The 15,308-nt window shown below is 35.5% G+C and overlaps 1 protein-coding gene across 1 annotated transcript in view; it reads left to right on the top strand.

Annotated features, from left to right (window-relative positions):
- Positions 1-15,308, top strand: part of WDHD1 (WD repeat and HMG-box DNA binding protein 1) — a 64,950-nt gene that overhangs the window by 8,214 nt on the left and 41,428 nt on the right. The window contains exons 3-10 of the mRNA XM_024568296.4: positions 969-1,080; positions 5,825-5,976; positions 6,649-6,760; positions 6,937-6,987; positions 7,996-8,091; positions 10,822-10,914; positions 11,864-11,970; positions 12,363-12,504. Of these exons, the coding sequence (XP_024424064.1) occupies positions 969-1,080; positions 5,825-5,976; positions 6,649-6,760; positions 6,937-6,987; positions 7,996-8,091; positions 10,822-10,914; positions 11,864-11,970; positions 12,363-12,504 (865 nt within the window). The remainder of the gene's footprint in view (positions 1-968; positions 1,081-5,824; positions 5,977-6,648; positions 6,761-6,936; positions 6,988-7,995; positions 8,092-10,821; positions 10,915-11,863; positions 11,971-12,362; positions 12,505-15,308) is intronic.

Here is a 15,308-nt window from a genome sequence, read left to right as displayed (position 1 = left end):
TGTTCTGTCTGCTTTAGGTAAACTCCCCCAAGCTTTACTCACTTTATATTTTGGTTCATGTGTTTTGTCTGTTTGAAACTGCTGTCTTCACCAATGTCAGTTTATCCTACTTGTCCTTTGATTCTCCAGTGAAAATAACTACCCTTCTGATTTTCCAAGTTGGAATTAATCTTTTTCTTCTAAACATCCACAATCCTTTCTTTCTATAATTGCAATATTTTTTAAAAAGATTTTATTTATTTTTAGAGAGGGGCAGGGAGGGAGAAAAAGAGGGAAACATCAGTGTGTAGTTGCCTCTTGAGCGCCTGCTACTGAGGACCAGGACCACAACCCAGGCTTGTGTCCTGACTGGGAATCAAACCAGCGACTCTTGGGTTCACAGGCCGGCGCTCAATCCACTGAGCCACACCAGCCAGGGCCACGGTTGTTTTTATGGCTTCTCTTTGCCATTTTCATGTACTTGTTTATTTCATTTGCTTTTGTATGTAGCTAGATAGGACACTTAACAGATGAATAAAAGCACTTGAAAGACAAGATGTAAAGTAAGATTTAAGAACTATAGGTAGCCATTTGCATAATCCGCTTTGGATAGTTGAGCTCTTGCACCCATTTATTTATTAATTCAACAAACATTTATCAAGGTTTCTATATAGTAGAGACTGATTTGTGTTAGAGACACAATTGTGAGCAAGGGAGACCTGGTCCTGGCTGTTACAGAGAATACACACTCATCTTTCTTACATTATTACAAATAAATGAAGACCTTTTTGCCAGGGAGGAACTGAAGAGAACATTAAACTCACCTTTTATTTTACAGCATAGGAGGTTAGCAGTCCTTGTTACAGAGGCTTATGAATGTGTAAAATGGGAAAGCATATCTTGATTTTATTTAAAAAAAAAACCACTACCATTTAAAAAGATAGGCCTGAAAACAGGGTGATTTTTTAATGAGTGTATTTTCTTTATAGCTGTATTGTGACTTGTGGAAGCGATGGTGATGTGCGGATTTGGGAAGACTTGGATGATGACGATCCTAAGTCCATTAATGTGGGAGAGAAGGCATATTCATGTGCTTTGAAGGTATTAAAAACAATTAGAACAATTGATGTGAAGTTGTACTGCCATGTGAATATTTTTTATGCTTAGCTGAAGAGTATTTTGTATAAGTTATGGATACAGCATTTTGTTTATTTCTCTTATGAAATAATATTTTAAAATGTATAATAATGCATAATTGCCTAAAATTTTTACAGGTAAAATCTAAATGGTTTATTCAAGGTGATTAATGGATATTAATGGTGAGCCAGGTAAAGTGTATGCAGGAAGATGTACTCGTTTTTAAAGAAAGAGCTTTAAATGTTCCTTGTAATTTCTTTGTGGTACAACTCAGTAGCATTTTCAGGTTTTGAGATGTAGGTTACTTGGAAAATGAAGACATGTTTTCAGAAGGACTTTGTAAACTAAGAATCTAAAGACCACTAAGCTTTTTGTTTGTGAAGAATTTTAAGTTGGGTGTATTGTATTGGGTAGGAAGAAAAATCTTTCCACAGAATTAATATTTTTTTAAAACTCAGGCTCATTCAGGTAGATGAGATAGTCTACTAGTCTTATTAGATACTAGATAGTCTCATTAGATAGTCTCATTAGATACTTTAGGTATTTTGTTTTTTAAAAGATTTCATTTATTTATTTTTAGACAGGGGAAGGGAGGGAGAAAAAGAGGGAAACATCAGTGTGCGGTTGCCTCTCACACACCCCGCCCTGGGGACCTGGCCCACAACCCAGGCATGTGCCCTGACTGGGAATCGAACCGGCAGCCCTTTGGTTCACAGGCTGGCACTCAATCCACTGAGCCACATAAGCCAAGGCAAGATATTCTTTTTGAAATGGACATATATAATGGAAAATACATTCCTAGAAGTATAAATGACTAGCATACATTGAATTGAAGCTAAATCTCAGTAATAAGCAAAGAAGTGCAAATTAAACAGTTGGATTTTTCTTTCTATAAGATTGGCAAGAATGAAAAATATTATTAATCCCAGTAATAGTGAAGGCTTGGAGAAGTATTTGTAAAGGAAAAACACTCTCCTCTGTGTGTGTGTGTGTGTGTGTGTGTGTGTGTTAACTCTCACATCACTACCATACTTGCAACACCTTCTGATACCAGATGTGTTTATTTTTTCCCACACCAAGCAGTTCTCTGCAATACCAGCTGGGTGTCCTATAATTCAGTTCAATTCAGTTCTGACACTAACTGGAGTTTGTTCAGACTCCACATGTTAAGGTTTCACTCACACAAAAGTGTCCCCCACTTCAGACACCAATCACAAATAGTAGGTCCCCAGATTACCTACAGCTTCTGCTGAACTTCACTATAAATTGCAGGTTCCTATGACCCCCTCTTGGGTTCTATCACTTGCTTCAGCAGTTCACAGAACTTAGAGAAGCATGTTTATCAGTTTGTTATATAATACAGGATATGATAAAGGGTACCAATGAACACGCCAGATAAAGACGTATATAGGGCAATGTCTGGGAGGGTCCTGAGTGCAGGAGCTTTTGTCCCTGTGGAGTTAGGGTGCACCAGCCTCCCAGTATATGGATGTGTTCCCCAACCTGGAAGCTCTTTAAACCCCATACTATTTGGATTTTTATGGAGGCTTTATCACATGAGATGATTAATTATTAACTCCATTTCCAGCTCCTTTGTCCTTCTCCTAGGGTAGGGAGTGGGGCTAAAGGTTCCAAGCTTCCAATATTGGTTTTATCTTTTTAGTGGTTAGCCATGATCCTGAAGCTATCCAGGACCCCAGGAAGAGTGCCTCATTAGAACAAAAGACACTCCTGTTATCCAGGAAATGCCAAAGGATTTAGGAGCTCTGTGTCAGGAGTTAGGGTCAAAGACCAAATATTAGAACAAAAGATGTTTCCTGTGTTCTTATCACTTAGAAAATTACAATGTTTTTAGGAACTCTGCTCCAAAAACGGAGCAGAGATCAATACATATTTCACAGTATTATACACAGTTGCTGGAATATTTTTTAGAGTAAGTTGATATTATATATCAGTATTAGAATGCACACTTTGCTTTCTCTATGTCTCTGTGTCTCGAATCTCTACTTTTTCTTATAAGGATGCCAATCCTTATTACATCTGCAAAGATTCTATTTCCAAATAAAGTCATTCTCAGGTACCTGGTTTCAGGACTTAGAGAGATGTCTTTTGGGGGCCATTATTCAGCCTACCGTTAAGTGCCATAGTTAGTCCTAAAATGTTTTCTTTGGCTTTAGGAATGGAGTTTATGGGGCTTCATTGAAATGACATCACCAAATAGCCCTGCAAAGTTGATAGTTTTACAATGTATTTTATTTAAAACATAATTGCTTATAAACACATACTTTCTCTTTTTGGATTCAATCACACTGGAATGTACAATTAGATGCTTTATTTGACAACAAAGTGGAGAAAATATCACCCTCCAATGTAGTGAAACCAGGATGAATCGACATGTTTATGGGTAGTAATTCTTAACGCTTGCATAGTGTTTTACATTGTCAGGCCTTTTAACAAAGATATGGAGAGGTGTGTGGAATTATCTTTGTTTTAATCTTGGGGAAACCAAAGCTTGGAGGAAGGTGAAATGACTAGAAAGGAACACAGTGGGCTGGAGCTGAGGTCGTCCTGTGCAGGGTTCCATTCTTCCCAACCTACCAGGGAGATGAATGGGCTGACCAGTTCCTGACCAGAGCCCTGATCCTGTGGATGGTTTATTTTTTTAAAAGTTTTATTGGTTGACAAAGTATAGGGGACCTATACTTTGCATGGGTGATGTAGCCCAGCCCCTGATTCCGAAAACTGATGGGGAGTGAGGTCGGCACACAGGACCCACGCCCACAGGTAGGTTTTCCTATGGGGAATCATGCCTGCATTGTACCTAGGCTGCTATGAGGCTTGGTTTTGCTAAAACTCCCTCACCCTGAATTGAGGCAGCAAATGTTTACTGCATATCTCTAAAGTAACTTCCTAAAATCTATGTTAACCGTCCCAAGCATGGAGTGCAACCAGTTCAGCCACTTTTCCCCTTATATGCAACATCCTTCTCTTTGAAATAATTAGCAACGTTCTTTCCTTTGTTATCTGTAAAAGGTAATCACCTACAGCAAACCTGTGCGTAGTAAATGGGGACTATCTTCAATGTACCCAGAGAAGCAATAAAAGCCTGTCCAGGCAGGGGTCCTGGCTCTCTGGCCCTCTTGCCCTCTCTCTCTTTTAGAGAGTGGCCATGCCGTCCTTTTTTCTCCACAGGACTTCTGTAATCTGTGTGAATTTGTTCATCGCAGCCACAACACACAGACCCTGCGGACTAACAAAGTACTGATAATATTTGGGTTCCCAGTAGATTTGTTGGAAAACGACTTCTAAGCAGGTTTTTGTTTTTTTTTTTAATTCAGGTTTTCCAGGTGAATGAGTGTAATTATAAACTTTGATATGAGTAGAGGGGCTAGGTAACATGTTACTAAAGAATTACCAAAATTCTTTATTAGAGCTAAGGATGCTTACTCAGTATTCTACTAGAAATTGTCTGCAAGAAAAACACAGCCAAGTTACAAAATTCCTGTAGATGTGCACATGTAAATAATTGGTATATCTGCAGTTTTGCTGAAGAACACAGCATCATCAGTGTTGTCTTGGATTGATTATAGTTTTTTTTATTTTCGTTCTTGTTTTTACATTTAAATTATTGTTAGCTTTGCTTCAACCTTATGAATTTAGTTTATTGTTGATTATTTAACTACTTACAGTAGTTACAACGTACACATAAGTAGTACTTTTCACCAGTCTTCCAGTAATTGAACTTGATAAATGTATGTTACAGTTCAAGTTTGAATCATCTGTACTGTTATTCAAACAGATGTATGCATTTTCCCAAATTTTGCTGTTTGGTAATGACGTGTCATTGTTAACATCAAGTTCTCCATCCACTGGTGCAGCAGCAGGTGCTATAGATAGACTGAGGGTCCTAAATATGCAAAATGTGCAAATGTGGCTGAGGCCTATCGTTGTATGATAGAGTATATTCACTAACAAACTTGAATCACTTGTTTTTCTTGGTGATTATCATTTAATCTAAATAAATAAGTTGACCATAGGATTTATCAAAGCTTCTATGTGGATTGGTAGGCTATGATTCAATATGTTGGGACTTGATCTCTTGGGAAAGTAATAAAATTAAAGTACTGGGCTAGATCTTTGGTCTTTTATAATTCTTAGCTAAAAGCTCTGCAAAGCAGTGGTGTCTACTGAACATTTTCAGTAGACACCACTTTTGTTTATTTAGTGCGTTTAAGAAGGCTCTGGATTCTGCATTTAGATTTTATCCTATTCCAGACAAGACATGTAATATAATGATTTTGTTGTGGAAACTATAGTGTGGCCATTGTGGCTGTGCCTTCTGATGTGCTTGTCCCTTGCTGAGACTAGCTATGTTTTCTCTGCAAAGCTCTCTTGTGTCTCTTTTTTTAATGACAATTGTAAATTCATAAAAACACTAATTAAATATTTTTCTTAACCCGAAATAAAACAAAAATCAGAGGTTAAATGTTTGGCTGGTAAAGGGGCAATTAAGTTTTCTAAAGGTAGCAAATAAAATTTTCTTGCTAGTGTACATTTCAGGAGAGTTGTACATTGGTAATTTTTCTCTTGACATGAATTACATGTGTAAGATTTTTTTGTTTGTTTTTAAGGACTTTTAACTATGGAGAGATTCCCAGTCAATTTAGATTTGCTTTGCTAATATTTCTTACCTGTATTTTCCTTTTAGAGTGGAAAATTGGTCACTGCAGTATCTAACAATACTGTTCAAGTCCACACATTTCCTGAAGGAGATCCAGACGGTATATTGACTCGCTTCACCACAAATGCAAACCATGTGGTCTTTAATAGTGATGGGACAAAAATCGCTGCTGGATCTGGGTAAGGCTCTTTGATATCAGAAAAGGAGGTAATGTTAGACTAGAATGGCCTCATTCATTGCTCTCAGGGTAATATTTTCAGGACTCTCTTCTTTTTTGTTCACTTAATTTTTATATTAAAATCTTTTTAACTAGTAAAGGTTTTTGAGGATAGACTTGTGCTTCTTGTAAATTGAGATGTGTATATTGCTTTGCAGACAGTCCATTTAGTAAATGATGGAAAAGATTGGGAATGATGATAGTTTGGTACAAAATTTAAAAAACTATTTTAGGTAGAACTGGGCCTGTACAGTCAATATTTTTATACTTTCCCTCAATGTTTATTTGTCATAGGAAAAAGTAATTGGTGAGTCACTGAGATGGAGTAAAAGATAAAGCCCTTTTAAAAATGGTGTCACTGTAACTTGATTAGCAAATAATAGAAGCCTAAAATGTAACTATGGATGCCACTTAGGAAATAGTTATATTTTAACATAATTGGAAATCTTGACTTGTGTTCTTAGCATCTTTATAGAACAAAACTAAAAGATTAGTCATTAAATTTGGCTGTCAAATTTCACAAATTGCTGTAAAGAAATGGCATTCTTGTGATTTTGAAATATTTGGGTCATAGCATTTAGAAGACTCTTTTGTATTGACATGTATTCATATACCTCGCTCTTATTGTTCATAGTGACTTTCTAGTCAAAGTTGTAGATGTGATGGATTGCAGCCAACAGAAAACATTTCGAGGACATGAAGCCCCTGTATTAAGTCTTTCCTTTGATCCTAAGGACGTCTTTCTGGTAATAACTTTTCCCCCTCTCTTTTTGCATTTTTCTTGATTATGTTTAAAATTGTAAGTTGAATTAGCAGAAAATTTCACAGTTGATAAGAAGACACTTTGACTTATTAATTGAACCAGTTTCCATGTAATATTATGGCTGTAACCGTACAGAAATCTCTTGTTTTACTCCTGCAGGCATCAGCTAGTTGTGATGGATCTGTCAGAGTGTGGCAAATTTCAGATCAGGTAAACTCATTCATTTGAATTTAAAGCTTTTTCCCATTTCCATAATATATCGAGTGTTACATATTGTATTATTTGGTCAAATTTGTGTCAAACTTTTTCTTATGGTTTGTTTCTTTTGTGTAGCATTAAAAACTGTTTTTGTGATCAAATTCCATAATAGTCTAATGCAAAAGGAAGTATGTTAAAGACTAACTGCTTTTGTGCACAATTACAAGGGAAATGATAGATAGATATATATTTCATTTTTAGGTTTTTTAAATCAGTGGGGGAAATTCAGTCATTATATTTACAAACTAATTGCCATCTGTTGGACCCTAGATGTTGGGAATACAAAAAAAAAATAAAGCATGGGCCACACTTAATTTGGAAAGTCACATACCAACTCTTCTAACCCAGCCTGATAAAAGTTTCTTTTCTTTTTGTCTTAAATTTTTACTTGAGTTTGTTTGTTTTCTATGAAAATTTTAAAGGAGGTATGAACAAAGTGCTCTCCAGATTGGCAGAAGATACAATGAATTCTCCTTCAGGCGATAAGAGAGGCCTTGGCATTTGTAGGGATGTGGCCGATTAGAAAAATATCCCCAGAGATGTGCCTCAATAGCCACATTCTTCCCCCGCTTTCTTGAACTATTTGGTAGGGTCAACTTTGATACCATAACATTTTATAGTAGGTTTCTAAAGTTTGTTTTTATAGAGACTTCAGGATTTTAATATATTGGTTTTTTTGTGTGTACAGCTGTATGTTTATTCAGTGAGTATAGTTTACATAGTTTCCTTACTCTACATAGGAAATTTTTCTTTTAAGTTTAATTATTTAAGATTTATGCTCTTTACTCCTCTGAAGGACTTAAAGTAATTTAGATAAATGTTATAACTAAGTTAAAGTGAATTAAGTTGCCTTTTTCTGAGCTATATATCAATTTAAGGAATCCACCTATTAAATATATTCAGTTCTGCATATCTTTGGGGGAGAATTTTTATAAAGGGAAATAATTTTTTTTTAATCAGACATGTGCTATTAGTTGGCCACTGCTACAAAAGTTCAATGATGTGATAAATGCAAAATCAATCTGCAGACTTGCTTGGCAGCCAAAAAGTGGGAAGGTAAGTGACTCTTATTTTTCAACCTTTTAAAAAATTATTTGTCTCAGTTCTTACCAAGTTTGAATGTAAGAATAATTTTTAAATTGTAACTATTTTATTTGGATTATAAATTTTTGAGCCCCAGGCCAACTAATTAAAATTGAAATGCTTTAAGAAACATTGCAGCTTTTTAAAGAATCTTTTTTAAGGAGTACATTTTGCATGAATGAGTTTTATATTCTTCTTTAGATTCATGTTTAATGCAGTGACTCTGGAAATAGTCTTGCTATGTCTACTCTTACCACCAGTGTTTAACATTTTGGAGGTGTACTAGTAGATACAGTTAGACACTAGAAAGGTGTGAGAGGTTTGGTTGGAGGAAGGAGAATTCTCATCCGCAAATGAAATGCTTATATTCAAGGAAATTCCAAGAAAATGAACTGAGGGAAAATATTAATACAAGAAGAAACTTGAGTAAGATAGCTGTGAGCAAAATTAATATTCAAAACCAGTAACAATCCTATAGAGAAACAACAGCCATTTAGAAAATACAGTAGGATAAAATAACTAGGGATAACTTAGTAAGAAACATGAAAGATTGTTATAAAACTTCAACATGCTAGCAAGAGGAGTTAAAGAAGACTTGTTAAATAGAAAAACATATCCCATTCTTAGAAAGGAAATTTTTAATATAAGTAAAGATTTAGTTCTTCCCTAAATTATTCTGTAGTTTGGAAAACATTCAGATATAAAACATCAGTTAGATATTGGGGGTATCGGATAATGCTGATTCTGAAGTCCATATGGAAAGCTTAAAAGAAATGTGATAGAGAACTTTTCTGTATGTGTGAAATTGAAGAAGATTAATTTACCATTATAAAAAGTAAATATTTTCATGTGATTAAAAATATTTCAGAGGCAAAGGACAAGTTCGGAATAATATGATAAAGAGCTAAGGTCAATAATATACAGAGTTCTTACAAATCAATAGGATCCAAATAGGAAGATGAGGGAACACCCCATGAGATTTATGAATTGCTTAATAAAGCTAATTAGGTCTTCAAAACAGGGGAAAGATTCGACAAGGACATGACCAGATAGTATATAAAAGAAGAAATACAGATGGCTTTTAACATGTGAAAATATATGCAGCCTTTCATACTGAAAAATACAAACTGAAGCTATAGTGATAGTCTGTTTTTTGTTAATCAGGTGGTCAAAGATCAAAAGTTTGATTATGTACTGTGTGGATGAGGGTGTGTTGTTTCTGTCAGAATTAAAGACCAACACTACTGCTTCTGGGCTCATGTTTAATATTTACGCATATGCACTACGGGGTACTTATAACAAAAATGTTGCACCGTTGTTTATAGTAGCAAAAGATTGGAAACATCCAAAATGTTCATTAATAGGGAATTAGTTAAATAAATTGTGGTATTCCTGAAAGTGGAATACTCTCTGTTAGAATGTTATATATCTGTATATCTTCACATGGAATAATCTTCAGAGAAATTAAGTAAAAACATCAAGCTATAGAATAATAGGCATATAAAAATGCTGCTATTTATTAATTGTGTGTGTGCATACTTGTATATATGTACGTATACATTCTTGTATAGCCTATGCTTATGTTTGCCTTGGGGAAGTAGAAACAGAACTTAGGTGTGGGAGAGAGACTTGCTTTTCAGTGTATTCCCTTTTGTGTCATGTGAACTTTTAAAAGTGTACATTCTGCATTAAAGTAATAAATAATTGGGGAATCCAGTATGTGTTTTTTTCTATGCTTATAAAACATTAATTAATCTGATTATTATTTTTTTTTTACGATTTTTATTTTTTTAAAGATTCTGTTTATTTCTAGAGAGAGGGGAAGGGAAGGAAAAAGAGGGGGAGAGAAACATCAATGTGTGGTTGCCTCTTATGCACCCCCTACTGGGCACCTGGCCTGCAACCCAGGCATGTGCCCTGATTGGGAACTGAACTAACTGGCAGCTCTTTGGTTTGCAGGCCAGCACTCAGTCACACCAGCCATGGCTGTTTAAATTTTTTTTTAAATGTTATTTATTTTTAATCCTTATTTGAGGACATTTTTTTCATTTCTTTTAGAGAGAGGAAAGAGAAACAAACTTGATCTGAGAAACATCAGTCAGTTGCCTTCTCATACGCACTCTGACTCGGGATCGAACCCACAACTTGGGTATGTGCCCTGACTGGGAAATAAGTCCGGGACCTTTTGGTGTACGGGATGATGCTCCAACTAACTGAGCCACACTGGCCAGGGCTGATTAATCTGGTTAATTTAAAAATTAATAAAATTAACATAGGTTTCCTGTTTGTAAATAATAGTTTAACGTGAAAAGAATGTATCATTTAATTTTTTTCTACTAGTCTATTTCTTTGGAAGAATGGATAGGAGGAGAAGTTTCCTTAGTGTTTTCAAAGTATTCTGGCTCTGTTTCTTTTCTTCCAGTAAATGACATGAATTTTTAGATTCAAAGGGCTTAGATACCTTAAAAAGTAGTATTAAAAATACTAGTAACTCTGTTTTTCAATGCAAGCAATAGAGTGACCATCACCTGTTTATTGCTTATCAAAATTTTAAGTAATTTTCTGAGTTTTATTAGATGCCAGTTAAAATAGAAATTTGCTCTTATGTTTTGTAAGCTTATTTGGATGAATTTTCTGCCTTTTTTTTTCTCTTCAAATTTAATGTAAACTTTTCTTCAAACTGTGTTTTATATTTTTTAATAGTTATTAGCAGTTCCTGTGGAAAAATCTGTTAAGCTATATAGAAGAGAAACTTGGAGTAATCAGTTTGATCTTTCAGATAATTCCATCTCTCAGGTAGGTTTTGTAAGTGACACTTTCAGTAAGCTAAAGGGAATATTTAATGCATACTTTGCCTAAATACATTTGCAGTTAAATATTGATAGAAATGGAGAACAACTCTAGACTTACGCATGTGTCTATCTCCTGCTTCTCATCCTTTCTTCATTTAGCCAATAACTGGACAATAGAGAGGACTTTGCCAGGTCCTGTTTGACTTTTCTTCTTTGTGAAATTTGATAAGAAAATATTTTAATTTATAAGAAGTCAAATTTAACTGGAGCATAGTATTAGAACAAGTTATTCTCACATTTTCAGTAGCTGACCTTTATTTTTAAATGAGTTTTACTGAGACTAGTAATCATAGACTCTGGAATTTTAGATCTGGAAAGGTTGTTGATCTGTATCCTCCCTCCCTCCCTCCCCCTCCCCCTCCCTCCCCTTCCCCCTCCCTCCCTCCCTCCCTCTCTCTCTCTCTCACTCTCTCACTCTCTCACTCTCTCACTCTCACTCTCTCACTCACTCTCTCACTCACTCTCTCCCTCCCTCTCTCTCCCTCTCTCTCCCCCTCTCTCCCCCTCTCTCTCCCTCTCTCTCCCTCTCTCTCTCATACACCTATTTTGCAGTTAAGGAAACAGAGGCCCAGTAAGTGAGCAATGGTTTATTAAGATTCACTTATTAGTTCTCTTTATGGTGATGGTGACTGCTAAGAGGATATCTTGTATTTATCTCTCTTTCCAGGATAATAACATTTTTTAGATTTTGCTTTTAAACTTGTGCTAGTGTAATTTTTGCGTGACAAATTCATAGCTGCTAGTGATAGGTGCAAAACTGTCTTCCCATTTGTGTATCAGATCTAATTAGAAGTTACATAGAATACATCAAATAAGGGTTATTAAATTTGAATTTGGTAAGATGAGTATTTAGTTTCAAATTATACAAAATTGTTTATTGTTTTTCTTTATAGACCCTCAATATAGTAACCTGGTCTCCTTGTGGGCAGTATATAGCTGCAGGGAGTATTGATGGTTTGATTATAGTTTGGAATGTGGAAACCAAAGATTGCATGGAAAGGTACAATACGATATATATTTTGTCTCTTGTTTATTTCAAGTAGGCTTTTGTTTGTTTTATGAAACATTTCAAATTTGTAATTATTAGATTGTCAAAATGCAAACAAAAACCTATTAGTATGTCAAAAGTAACCTTTTTATTGATTGATTTATTTGACCATTTTATTTTTTAATTACAGTTGACATTCAGTATTATTTTATATTAGTTTCAGGTTTATACCATAATGGTTAGACAATTATATAATTTATGAAGTGATGCCCCAATAATTCAAGTACCCATCTGGTATCATATGTGTTTATTACATTTAACCTTTTCTACCTAAAATTTACCTACAGTATGTATAGTTTATATTTTTCTTGACAGTGTTTTAAGAACTTACTTTTTGTTTTTAGGGTAAAACATGAGAAAGGTTATGCAATTTGTGGCCTGGCCTGGCATCCTACTTGTGGTCGAATAGCTTATACTGATGCAGAAGGAAATCTCGGGCTCCTGGAAAATGTCTGTAACCCCAATAGAAAGACACCGAGCAGTAAGGTAATAAGTAATATCGTAGAACGGTTTCTTCCAAGTCTTTCTCTGGTTATATGGATTTCGAAAGCACCACAACCTACATTATTATCTTGGAAAATTAAAATTTATGTGACTTTGTTTAGTAATGATCCTATAGTAAAGAAAATTGGTTAATCTAATGTTTCCCAAATATATTTTACTAAGAAACTGTTTTCCCTCCATATAATGCCTATTAATATTCCTCGAATTTCCAAGGAATACCTTTGTGAAATACTGTTTTCCTATCTTGTAGTTTTGGGGATTGTTAGTTAAATACAGGCATACCTCAGACATACTGTGGGTTCAATTCCAGGCCACTGCAAAAAAGCGAATACATATGAAGTGAGTCACCAATTATTTGGTTCCACAGTGCATGTTGAAATTGTGTATGCACTATATTTTAGTTTATTAAGTGTACAGTAGCATTATGTCTAAGAAAACAATGTACATACCTCATTTAAAAATACTTTGTCACTAAAAAATGTTAACCACCTTCTGAGCCTTCAATGCGTTGTAATGTTTTTGCTCATGGAGGGTCTTTACCTTCAATTTGTAAAAATGTAATATCTGTAAAGCACAATAAAACGAAGTATGCCTATAAATGTTTTGTAGCTAAAGATTAAAGTTAATCGTAACTTAGTTTTGGCCAATAAATGTTTTTTGCTCTGAATTAGCTTTAACTTGTACAGCTACCCATCAATGTCTCATGCTCAGCCATGTAGCCTTGCTAAGGCTTGCTTTAAATAGTCTACTCAAGAAAAAAGTAAACAAAAAAAGATGAGACCAAAAAGAGAAAGAAAAAGAAAAAACAGTCTGCCTTTTTTTATACCTACTTGTTTTTGTTCATTATTCTCCCTACCTGGCAAATATACCCATTTATATTTCAAGTCTTGGTTTAAACTTCCAGTTAAAGTTGCAGACTTTATACATGCTTTTATTTCTGCCCAGATACCTGGTATGTGAAACCCCCACTAAAACTACACTAAAGGAATTTTAATTTTTTAATTTTTTAATTTTATTTATTTTTAGAGAGACAGGAAGGGAGGGAGGAAGAAAGGGAGAGAAACATCGATGTGAGAGAAACATTAATCAGTTGCCTTCCACATGTGCCCCAACTGGGGACTGAACCCATAACCCAGGCATGTGCCCTGCCAGGGAATCGAACCAGTGACCCTTCCGCTTTGTGAAATGACTCCCAACCAAATTTTAGGTGTAAAAATTCCTAAAGGAATTTTTTTAAGATGCACGATCCCATAAGGCCAAGGAAGACAGTTGAAGTGCTGATGATAGTAATATTTTGGAGGCCGGAAAATAGAAGATGATTGGAAACTAACTTGACCTTTTCAAAAAGTTGAACCCTAAGACCTCAGTGGAGGAAAACTGAGGTGCAGTTCAGTTTGCCTGGCTGACGCCCCAAAGATTCAGAATTTGATAGCATTAGGTACTTCTAAAAGTGGGTTGAAAACAGGAGCGTTGTTTTAAAAAGCAAGTAGATCTTCCAGTGTCAACATCAGTGTGCACAGCTAGGTAAATCTCTTTCCTCACCCCCAGACACATTCTGGTAGAATGCTGGGGGTTTATTCTTTAGTAAAGGTAAAATAGAGAAGGTCTTTGGTCCAGGCACACTTTATAGTTTACTGGTATTAGGCGAAGGGAAAATACTGTACTGAAAAGAACTAAATAAAACTGTATATGCTTCAATGTTGAAATACCCAGTTCGCTTTTTATACTTGCTCCCAGGGCATTGTCAGCCAGTCTTACATGCTTTTCAGGCTGGAGATTGGAATCATGTTAGGGGAATTTGTTCAAGAAAAAAAGACCTAAAGAGAAAAAAGATTCCTAACTCCAGTAAAAACAAAAAGTTGTAAAAGAAAGAAAACATGATCATAAAATAATATGCTGTATCTATAAAATGAGAATAGGAATAATGCAGCATCTAGAGTTATTATGAGGATTTAACAAATTATGTATAAAGAATTAGAGATCAAAAAAGGGTGATCAGGAAAAGTTCATGAGAATTTTGTACCCTTGTGGTGGGAAGGTCAACACAGTTCCTAGAGAGCTGGAGGGGTCTAGGGAAGCTTCTTTAATGGAGTTGAGGAAACATTGCCTCAGTAAAAGATCTGACTAATCTGATATCTTCTCTCAGTAAATTTGTAATAACATCATTCTTCATAATCAGAAACTTAGAATCACACACCCTGCAAGACATTCAGAAATAATTCACCAGGTGAGTGTGACAGTGAAGAAGTTTGAGATCCTGCTGAGGTGGCTAACCTGGTAGGACCACGGAAGTGGTCCAGAGACCTAAAGGTAGCATTGGTGTAAAGAAGACATGGTGAAGCTGTAGGCATGCATGGAGAATAACCTTACACCCAATGCCAACCACCTATTCAAAACAACCCAGTCACGGATGTGCTGGGGAAAAGTAGCTTTTAAAGATTTTTCTGGGAAAATGTACACACTCAAATGGTTACAAATTTTTACTAACTTGAAATAGATTTGTGCTTTGAAAGAATTAGTCCTGGAAGCTAAAGAACGTGTTAAAAATTCCTACAAAAGCAAACAAATAACGCAAGAAACATCCCAGCTTGCCTAAGAAGCCTATGACTGGTTACCTCCACTTCTTCAAGGAGAAGTGACTCCTGTTCTCCCAAATGCACCCCAAACTCAGGAACCAGGAGCTGACCAAGGTCCTGTCTGAGAAATACAAAGAGCTCCCAGAGCAGATGAAGCTGAAATAGATTCAGGATTTCCAGAAGGAGAAACTCGAGTTTGAGGAGAAACTG

Source organism: Desmodus rotundus, chromosome 7 (genome assembly GCF_022682495.2).
Source record: "Desmodus rotundus isolate HL8 chromosome 7, HLdesRot8A.1, whole genome shotgun sequence".
In the NCBI taxonomy this organism is placed as follows: Eukaryota; Metazoa; Chordata; class Mammalia; order Chiroptera; family Phyllostomidae; genus Desmodus; species Desmodus rotundus.
Note: the sequence above shows the minus strand (reverse complement) of the source record. Positions and strands in the feature narration are given on the sequence as shown.